This window comes from Rhopalosiphum maidis, chromosome 1 (assembly GCF_003676215.2).
Source record: "Rhopalosiphum maidis isolate BTI-1 chromosome 1, ASM367621v3, whole genome shotgun sequence".
NCBI lineage: Eukaryota > Metazoa > Arthropoda > Insecta > Hemiptera > Aphididae > Rhopalosiphum > Rhopalosiphum maidis.
Genome location: NC_040877.1, coordinates 65,707,255 through 65,718,973, shown reverse-complemented (window position 1 = coordinate 65,718,973; position 11,719 = coordinate 65,707,255). Strand labels below are relative to the sequence as shown.

Genomic DNA, 11,719 nt, shown 5'->3' with positions numbered 1-11,719 from the left:
CTTTAAAAATCCTTAAGAAAACAAAAATAATAATAATTTTAATAGTAAATACTATATTAATATACCTAACGGTTTATTTTTTGTTTTTAAAAACGTATTATAACTTATGATATACAATATACATAATAGATTATAAAGTGATGCAATTAATTTCTATACGTTATTATATATTATAAAATAGCATAAATAGGTACGGGAGTCAAGATAGAGATGTTACCTTCCCCTCCCTCTGACTTTATTTTCACTTTTCATAAAAACGTGAGAATGCCTATCGTTAAATCTTACCTATAGAGTCTATATATTCATAATTCATATATATTATATATATATACGACATCATCATCATTATATATTTAGAGAGAAAGAGAATCGAGGATATTATCGTTGTTATAATTTGATTTGAATTTAAAGTTAGTAAGAAAGAAGTAAGAAGTAAAATCAACTTAATAGGTTCTAAATTCTTGGCATCGTCACACGCCATAATTCCATTGAATTTTATGATCAGCTGGCAGTTTGAGGGTCAGATAACTTTAATTTAGCATATCGAATTACACGGAGGACATGACAAATGATGCGTATTATAACCGTTATCAGTATACTTAATGAAAATTAAACAAATTATTATATGTACGTATTATCACTAAATTATATTATTAAAGCAGTTAGTAACCTAGTATATTGTTTTGTCATACTTATTAACGCAGCAGGAACAGTATAAGTAATTGTAGATTTATTTAATACTTTTTCCCAGAATAAGTCTCATTATAGGTACCTCTATATATTTTATTGAAATTTAAAAAAAAATCTTCTTGAAAAAACAATTTTGTATGATTACGAAGTAAATATCGGAACAAATTGAGTACTACTTGGTTTAAAGGTCACCAAAGTAAACTAAAATTATAAAACAAAGGATTTCCGTAGGCCGTCTATACTCTACACGAATAATATTAGACAGATGACAGATCTATTAAAACACACTTTATACACCTATAACTTATAAGTAATATGATATTTTTTACAAATATTTGTGCATTATTCGATACGATACTTCTCAGAGCTAAACTCGACTTACTACGTTTCTGAAAATATGATTCTAGTCAGACCTAGTAATCTCAAATACCTACTCAATTATTTATCAACCAACATTTTAATTATAAATTTATAAATAACTATGAACGAAAAGTAATATAAAGTTTTAATTATAAAAAATAGCCGTCAAATATGTATAACCGTTTTACTGTAAACACAACATAACGTACCTTATCATTGAGTAGGTCGATGTATCAAATGTGTGTTTAATATATTTATGATAATATATTGATTTCTATTGACGCTCGGCGTCCGAAATTGAATGATTATTGCGCTTATAATAGTGTCTGAAATATATCCTGGGAGGCTGGGAAACCACCATTCAATTCTATATTTGGTAAACTAACTGTGTGAAACATTTGGATACAAAACACCATTATTCAATTAAGAGGACGTTATACCCGCATGTGTTGTCTCTGTCTTACTAACGTACATCAAAGCAAATTTGCGTTCAACAGAACACATTTTGTAATATTAGCTTTAAATATTAGAATAAATCTACCTGTCATTAAAAGGTAAGAATATTATCTAAAGAATGTCATATGCTTTTATTGGTATCATAATTTTAAAGTGAGTTATAGCTATGTAAAATAATACAACTCACTTTAAAATGAACGCAAATTTGCTATGATGCACGTTAAGTAAGATAGAGGCAACCCATGTTGCTATAACGCCCTCTTAAGGAGTTCCTTTATACATGTTTATAACTATATAAGTGAACGTTTAGGTTGTAACCGTTCTACAACTGACCTAATATCTTCATTTTCCACTTATTTCTTTCATACTATTAGCCACTAATGCAACAATATCGAATCTCTCCACAAATTTAAATCTACTAAAGCAACAAGAATTTGTCGCCTTTCAAACTGGGAAATACTTTTCCAGTATAATTACTATCATATAATATTTTTAATTTATAAAATTGTATTTAGTATTTCGATTTATATGTATAGTACATATAAATAACTATGAAATGAAATTCTAATATTTTATTGTATATATGTTTGTCGACCAATCATTTATGTAATAAGGGGAATTCCGCGAAGAGGAGACAACACTAAGTAGAAAGGGATAAAGAGAACTACTCGTTATACAACCGTTATATCTCTTATTCAACCGTTATTAATATATTAATATAATAAATTGCTCGAGAAAATCAAATCAAGCGCTGCAGGTCCAAGCCCGATGTAAATTCACCACTATTGAACCGTTGCGTTTGAGTACCTAGATAATGGCATACTCATAAACTCGTAAGTCTGTATAGTCAATTGACGTTGAGCGTCCACGCACGGCTCGTTTTTTCCTCGAGACAATTTTTTTAGCAGCGGACACACTAATAATATTAACATTAGCCAGTGAACGGGTACGATACATCATGACGGTATGCAGATAACAGGTATATTGTAATAAACGGGTCATTTTCACATTAAGGTGAGCAAAAGCACCTTTCGAAACGTAGATTGAGGGTGGGCACAAATGGAAGATAGGTATTCATCATTTACTCCCTTTCTAAACCTTTTCACTCGGATGGACCGCAGCCACCAAACGTATACTTATATAATTTGGTACAGTATAGTATATTATGATATACTATACTGTACCAAATAAATGATTATGTTAAATCAGAGACCGGAATAATACATTAATACCTAATGAATTAACATTTCTCATTACCCCCAAAGACTTTTAATTAAATATTAATTGAAATATATATTTTTATAAATAAGTTATATCGATAGTTTTGAATTAAAAATTTTACTCAGGCGACGGAGCTCTGCGGCATATAATAAAAGCCTAGAATTACGCCAAGTAACTTATTTGATATGGTTTACCAAATGCATTATATACATGTATTAATGTATTACACTGAATAGTGAAGTGATTCCAATTCGATAATAATAGTACAATATAGGTACTATCTATTTTGATTACACTGTCGACATAGAGGGGGCAGCGTGCTAATTTCTTCCGTTACACAAAATTATTATGAAATATTCAAAGGTTTAAAGTATTTAAGTAAAAATGTTTGAATATTGATATTTAAATACTCTTTTGATTATTGAACACTAATGTACTCGTATCTTAAATAATTACATATTCTATATTTTGTCTCATAATATTATAATTATTATAATAATTCCCGATTAAAAAAATATCAAAAATATTATGTAAACAAATCGTGTTAGGTAACTATAACTTAAAATTTAATAGCCATTAAGGCGAACAAATAAAATTAATAAAAATAATTTTAAGTATTTAAAAATTACTTGAAATACATTGGATAAATAAATATTATTTTAAATATTTTTTTCAATTATACTTTATTTACTAACTCAAATAATTTTTAAAAGTATTCATTACAGCCCAAGAAATAATCTATTGGTGTATAATAGATGTAGGGACAACATACTAAAAATGAAAATAAATATTAATATTTATTTCTACAGAAAATAATTTTAGATACTTTGTTTTTTTTAACCTTTAGATATAATAATTACCGTTGTCTGCATTTAATAATGATATGGTATTTGATTTTATTACAACTTAAAAATAATTAATCCAACACACACCATTTTAAATTTGCTTTATGACTGATTTTGTGATTCCATCATCATCTATTGGAATAAAACTTATTTTAATTAATTATTGTCTTTTGTTAAATTCAGAAAAAATATTTTCTTCATTTGTTTCTATTATTATAACACAAAATTGATAAAAAAAATATACAACATTCAACATTATTCCGGAGAAAAAAGTATCTAGATATGTACAAAATTCAAAATAAAATTAACAATATTTATCAAAAAGTATAAAATACAAATGTATCTAAGATACCAGTCGTAGATACAAGTACTTATGTGTTTGGGGTTATACCCCTAATGAAGTAAGCCCTATACAATATATAAAATACATTATATATATATAAATTAGAAAAATATTGATGATAGGTAATATATTTTAAGAAACACAAATCATTCATCATAATAATGGTTTATTTCTTAATCAATATTTTATATTTTATATACATTACAAACAAACGATAGTAATTTACATAAAAGCACCTAAAATTTGAAATTTTAATATCTACGAAATCAATAATTAATTACCTACAGTACATTTTTTATATAATAAAATAATATTATTTTATTTTATTTTACCGAAACTTCAGAGAACTAATACACATTATACATAAAGATATAATTAAAAATAGTTCTATCAACGTCAATAATTTTATTAATAATCTTAATTAGATAATTATTTAAGATTATAAATTAATAGATAGTCAATGTGGAGAAGATAAACTTTAAGAAAATTATAGGTAAAAAGTAAATTGAATATTATCAAGTTTCATAAAGGTGATATACCTAACTATACCTGATACTCTTAGCTGTTATATTTCCCCATCTGTTAATAGATTTCGTATAAAGTTATAAAAATAAAGCTGTAGGAATATTATGAAGATTTAAAATATTTACATTCAATTTTAATATAAAATTGAGAAACTATTATAAATCACTGTTTATGCAAAGATAAACTTCAAAATAACAATGACTTAGATTTGTTTTCAAAACAGAGCAAGCAAGAGAAAGCATGTAAAAATAAAAACAATAATATCACACATTTATTATAAACAAGGAACTTGTGATTTGGAACACATATATTATGGTTATGTTATAAAATACAATATTTTTAAAATCCGCAAACACTAGTAGATGTACATAAGCCTGACTAATGTAACATATTCAAGTATGAAATCAAAACGTTACAGTGATCGTATTCGTAGCACATTACACTATGGCAAAGATAGTTGCCGAAATAAAATTATGTGTGTATCTGTGTACGGACAAAAATCTCAAAAATAAGAGAAACATCTTATTGCGTCATTATACCTATACACGGACAAACACATACATAAATCATATATTAAGTATGCATATTAGCGAGTGTTTGTCGCATTTAGTTCGAAACTCATGTAATACTTATTTTTATTTAAGTCGACACCATTATTCGTATTTGACTTGCGGGCTGACCGAAAGTCGGTAACACTAGTGTAAATTGGTACGTTACAAGAAACAATAAGGAAGTTCTTCCAGTCAACAACCAAAGCTAAAATTGTATCCCTATTAAAAGAATTATATTAAATATATCAAAAGAAAAGGAGAGGAATTATATTATATTAAAACGATGTATGACTCGACTGAAACATGAACGATCAATACGCGGACATTTTTGTCTCAACAAAACCGAATCCACTCTACAAAAAAAAAATATAGAGCAAGCAAGTACGGTTTTTGACGTACGACAACCACCACTTAAAAGTCATGGACATAATAAGCACCTATTAATACGACGATCACGATCGTGCGGCGGTGGTCGCGGTGGTATTATTACTACTGAAGACCTTCAGTCGTTGTCGTGCAACTGCTTTCGGTCGATGTAGTTGTCGCGCAGCCGTCAGTAGTCGGTACCGTAGCCGTGCTGCACGAAGACAGCACCTGTTGAATGGTCTGGCCGTCAAACGTCAGTAAAGTGACCGGCGGATCAATGGCCTGCGCGTAAGCCACATCACCTTGCGTGTCCAATATCCGGTAGTACTGTTCTTCGTTCAAACTATCATTGGCCGCGCTTAAGCCCAAGTCTTGCATGGCCTGCGACATGTACTCGGCATTATCCTAAGTCGAGGAAAAAAATGAATTAAATGCTTTAAAAATATATGTGGCAGTGTTATTATTGTACCATAATTAAAAATATCTTTAAAAGAACGGTAAGAAAAGTATCTATATTCACGTGTAGTTTTAACGATATTTTAATTTTTAAGCAAACCATGAATACTTATGCAATACGTTACAAATTAATTTCAAATTAAAATATCATAGGAAACAGGCCTAACAGGGATAATATTCTTACTTTAAAGTTTAATAATAGGTCAATTTAAATATCATTAAAAGTTACTACAGTATTACACAAAATTGGAATTACTAAAAACAAATTTGCCATGTCGTACGTTTGTTAGGCGTAGACAACATAACATTCAGTTGTTGAAATACCAGAAAATAAGCATCGGTAATAGTGGTGTAGTTAGATAGTCTATCTAAAACGCCGTGTTATCACAGTTTTTGCTATTGATCAGTAAAGAAAAAACGCGTTTTATGTAGAAATGGAAAATTAGACCCATTGGTGATAGTACAAATACCGGAGCGAAATGAAAAAAGTTATAAGCTGGTGCACTTAATCCCCAAATTCATCACAAACACCACCAACAGACAGTCGTTATGAAGGGACAGCGCATTTGGAGGCACGCACACTAACGCTCCGTATGAAATATAATATAACCATTAATCCGACTGGGGTTCTGCACACTATGTACAATATACACGCACGTTTATATTATTGCATATCATTACATCCGTTGTAATCCGCAACGGTAAAATCGATCGCACACGCGTTATATAAAACAGTATTCACCAAGCTTACTTTTATGGGCCGTTTGATGGCTATTATGCTGCCCGGCTCGATTGGATTGTCCAGCTGTATGTCGGTGGCAGTTAATTCGAAACCGTCCGTATCTGTAACATACACAAATACAAATAACGTTAACGATGACTATTAACGACTAATAACATTTTCGCCGACACACATGGGTTCGTGTGTTTTCGCTTCGAATTGAGGCAAAATTTAAATACAAATATGCAACGTCTACTCATGTCCATGCACTGCGTCTGCGTGTGTGCTTATTCAAGCATACTTGACAATATTTTTTTGCTTCACACACTTGATTAACCGGAAATTAAATACCACCCACCAACTTGCACTATCAGACGTTGTTTGTCACATAATTTAAATTGATAAAAATCAATAATATTACAACTTCGATGTCTGAAGAGATTAATACATTTAGATCACAGTAAATGATTTAAATAATATGTTAACGAAATTACCATCATATAAGAGAATATAAAAAGATTTGACTTATTATTTTTAGAGTTGGGTTTCTTCGCAATCAAATACAAGCCGAAGTGGAATTTGTAAAAAATAAATAACAAAGACGTAAACAATCTACCTATTCAAAACAATACACTTAAATCTACCATCACGCTTTTAATTATACTTCCCTAGGGTGATAAGGAAAATAATCAAATATTGTATAAAACAATATCGTTAGAAATACAATAAATAACGTAATATGACAAAGTTAACATATAAAACTTGGGGTACAATAATCATAATCTCAAAAGGTGCTTCGCTATTATCCGCTTTAGAAGTTTGAAACATTTTTTTCTACATCACAAATTAGTCGACATTTCATAAAATATTCATAGTTTAATCCGTCAAAAATAATAACATTTTTAAGTAAATAGACGTAAGATCTTTTAAATGGTATTTTTTTTACAACTTTGTATAGTTATTAAAGTTAAAAACCGTAATCTGATTATAATTCTGAATAATTTAGAATCGGCAAACTATTATGAAATACATGTATAAAAATATTTTTATTTATGACTGGTATAGCCTTCAAAGTTACAACACTTATAGTTATAACCCTCAAAAAACTGTTTTTTTTTTTTTTTAGGAAAATAATTAAGTATAATGTTATAATATTTAATTATAACATTTTTTTGCTGGATGAAATTAATTTAGTTTGTGTACACCACATGTGTACGTACGTGATGTGGATGCTGCATACATTTCATTGCTCGTAGCATCAAAATACCTATGTAATTAATTCAGTTAAATGATAGTTTAATTACTGAACACTAAGATAACACGCTGTAGTTCAGTGTAAATGTGTGCTAAACGAAAGTATGGAATAAATAGGTATACAGATTTGATTAGAGCCTAATGACTGTGGAAAGTAGTAGGTATCAGTGTATCTTTTACATTGTAAATACTATTATAGTAATATCATGCATCGCCGCATCGATAAGTATATTATATCATTATATTTATAAGTGTAGTATGCGACATGAATGTAAATTTAACACTAAATAATATAACTATTGGAATAGTTGAATTTTATAATGCAGTGAAAAATTATGTATTTCAGTGAGTAATCAATGACGAGTATCAAAAAAACGTACACTATTTAAACAGAAAAAATATGCTTAGACAATGTTAATCGGGTAATAGAAAAAATTAAAATTTATATTCACTTAAATAATCAGTTAAAAAGTAATTTAATTGTATTTTAAGAGCTGATTATCCAAAACTTTATATTTACATTATTAAATTCCACTATTATATTATTATACTCGTATAACTGCAAAATATATAATACTGGCTGTATAACCTTACTTTGTCATGGGAAAAATAAGCAAACATAAAATACTGCTACTAAATGAATGTATTTTGGTTTAAGTAACCCAAATACATGGGGAAATCGGTATACCTTACTTTGTAAATTAATTTAACCGATATGATCAGATGAGCAATCTAACTTTAATAGATTAGATTTAGCACTTGGTATATGTTCTATACTATTCTTTAAATTTTCTTGGTATATTAATAACAATTTTAGAAACTTTCGTAAAAATTGTTCAAGTAATTTTTAAATGTGTAAGAAAAAACACAAGGACGTGGTCCTTGTTGTAAATTTCAAATAATAAACTATAAATTAAACATTATTTTCCTTTATTAAAAATAAAAAATTTTAAAATAACGTTTTCTGTAACTAATTCTACACGTAAACAAACTATTATTCGATTTTCATGAGCCAAAACGAACTTCATACATGAGCTACTCTATAGCAACCTATATAGGTGGAAATAGTAGGTTAAAATACACTCTGAAACTAGGATATCCAATATCAATTAATATAACTTTTATTGAAATTGATTCAGTATTTTTTTAGATTAGACGTTAGAAAAATAGGTACTCTTTTTACATGTACATAATATATTTTTATTTATTCATTCTTTAAGGAAATAATGGTTTTTATAGAATGTGTACGTCTGGGAGCCTATGATAGATGTAAATTTAAAATACACTCACCTGTAAACTGAATATTGACTGTTTGAGGAGGATGTTCTATTTTTTTAACTTTATGCCCCAATTTTTTTGATGGTTGTGGTTCTTGTAGAGACGGAGGCAACAGGTGATAGTGATGAGCCCGTTGGTGTCTTAAAAGTTTATTTCTTAGCACGTATTGTTTGTAACACCACTGGCAGCTGTGCGCTTGGGACGACCCAGTAGCAACAGTGCTAGAATCCACTTGACTGGAGGGGCTGTCATCAATAGTGACCGTCTAAACACACAAGAATTAATTGATGAATAAACTAATATTAATATTCTTATTAACTGGTTAAAATTAAATGTCACACTATTAATACTATATCATTATTTATTTTCTACTTCTTACTTTATCAGTTGGTTTTTCTGGAAGTTCGCAATCCGGGTGATTTTTAAGTATGTGCGATTTCCGCTTGGCATTCGTTTTATACATCTAAATCAAATTTAAATATTGTAATAACAATGAATTAATCCCCCAATACGGAAATATAATACAATTTAAGATATGCCATATAATTACTTTATCACAGTACAAACACATGTACATTTTAGCTTTAGGCAACACCGGTTGGTTGAGTGACGGTACAGAGTCAAGATTTATTTCAGGGTGTCTCGATACTAAATGATTGACATAAACGCCTCTTCTTTTAAAACCCACCAAACATTTATCGCACCTGAACTCCGAACCTTCATATTCCAACATTGTTTTTGTTGTTTTCTAAAAAATATAAATTATTTAATTTAATACAATTGAAATTTTTTGAATAACATGAATTTGCAATGATTACGAATACTACAATATTTGAATTTATTGTTATGTATAAACACAACTATAAAGCATGACATTTTTCTGCATATAGTTTTATCAACTAAATTAGAAATTGCATAAAATACAATGTATTGAAATGTAATATGTATTCGATAACTGTATAGGATAGGTATTGAATTAATTATTATAATTTACAAATAAATATTACTAATTCAATTTGTTGTGCTTTTCTCGCTGCTCTAGCATCTAATTTTAATTGAGTTTTCGATGGTTTTTTCTTGGAGTAATGAACTTTGTTCATATGTATTTTTAGTTTGTCTTTCCTCTTGTACTGTTTACCACACATGGTGCACAAAAAATCCCTTTGATCCGAATGACTGTGAATAAAGTAGAAATCGAATGTATATTATATAAATACCAACGACTAAGGTCTAAAGCATTTAAACACTATTGTGGTAATAAGTAATATAGATTGCATGCATAGAAATGTCCATAATAAATACCTAAGCATGTGTAAATTGAGATTGAAACGACTGTTGAACGAACTATTGCAATATTCGCATCCAAACTCAATGCCATGATGCCGAGCTCTGATGTGCTTTCTGATCAATTTATAAGTATTAAATTGCTGCGTGATAAAAACAATAACAAAATTAAAACATTTTGTATTCATTCGTCAAAATACAATTATGTCTATTTATTTAAGTGATGGTTATAAATAAGTAAGCATAAAATAAAAGTATAATCATATGGATTATAATGCTTCTTTCCATTGAGATAAAAAAATATGCCACTAATTAGTAACTAGCATGAATTTGCATAGTTATTTGTTCGCCCTTAATAATGAATTATTTATAAATAATAACACGATGACGTTACGCCCATAGCCTTCCCCCCTCCCCTCAAACACTCACACACACACAAGAGAAATAATAATTTTTTTTCATCGATTATTAGCATACCATTAGCATTAATTAACATTATATTTGTTATAAAGTCATATCGATTCATCAATAACTCACATTTCTTATTAAAGGATACACTGCGCAGGACATAATTTACACATTTGATATATTTTACATTAAAATTTCAAATATAATATAATATGTGCAATTAGAACATTATACAATATAACTTTTTAATATTATTACTACATACTTTGATTCTTACAGCAAGGATTATAATGAGTAATTTGTAATATTTATTTTTAATTTTATTAAATTTTATAACAAATAGACAGGTGCGTAAATATATAACTATATTTATTTAAATTATTTAACTATAAAAACTATAAGAAATAATTAAAGGGCACCTGTTAAGAATAATGTTTATCTGCGTATATACCATGATTTCGCATAAAAGAATTAGATTAGCATAAAAACTAAAATAAGTTTAGTTCTATCCAGCGCATCCTCTAAAAAGAAATGTAAGTAAGAGTTAATAGGTAGTAGTTGATAAGATAATTCGATAAAACACTGTACAAAATATTGTAGTATAAAGTGCTCCCATGCTAATAATAAATAACTCGTAAAGAAGGACGTGAGATTATACATATTCATGCTAATATGAGGCATTGTTTTTTTTTTTTTTTAAGTTAAGTCAGAGGAGGGACAGTTTAATATACATAATATAATCGTACGAGTGGGCACATCGGGCAATAGAAGATGTTGTTCACCGCGTGCGAATATACGTGTCCCTTTAATGATTTCAAATCGACAAACGTCAAACGGCACATGGGACAGTCGTAAATTACACCCTCTGAAATAAATATAAAACATTATTACACAACTAGTTTTATTCTTTTATGCAAACAATAACATATAGATTGAAATATTATAAGATGTTGTAAAAGTG

At 28.6% G+C, this 11,719-nt stretch overlaps 1 protein-coding gene across 1 annotated transcript in view; it reads right to left on the bottom strand.

Moving 5' to 3' along the window:
* Positions 1–4,305: 4,305 nt before the first annotated feature.
* Positions 4,306–11,719, bottom strand: part of LOC113560919 (PR domain zinc finger protein 10-like) — a 51,729-nt gene continuing 44,315 nt past the window's right edge. Inside the window, exons 14-21 of the mRNA XM_026967044.1 lie at positions 11,505–11,623; positions 10,369–10,493; positions 10,074–10,242; positions 9,617–9,814; positions 9,446–9,529; positions 9,079–9,331; positions 6,565–6,656; positions 4,306–5,762 (exon numbers count right to left, since the gene is read on the bottom strand). Coding sequence (XP_026822845.1) covers positions 5,481–5,762; positions 6,565–6,656; positions 9,079–9,331; positions 9,446–9,529; positions 9,617–9,814; positions 10,074–10,242; positions 10,369–10,493; positions 11,505–11,623 — 1,322 coding nt within the window. The 3' untranslated portion in view covers positions 4,306–5,480. The remainder of the gene's footprint in view (positions 5,763–6,564; positions 6,657–9,078; positions 9,332–9,445; positions 9,530–9,616; positions 9,815–10,073; positions 10,243–10,368; positions 10,494–11,504; positions 11,624–11,719) is intronic.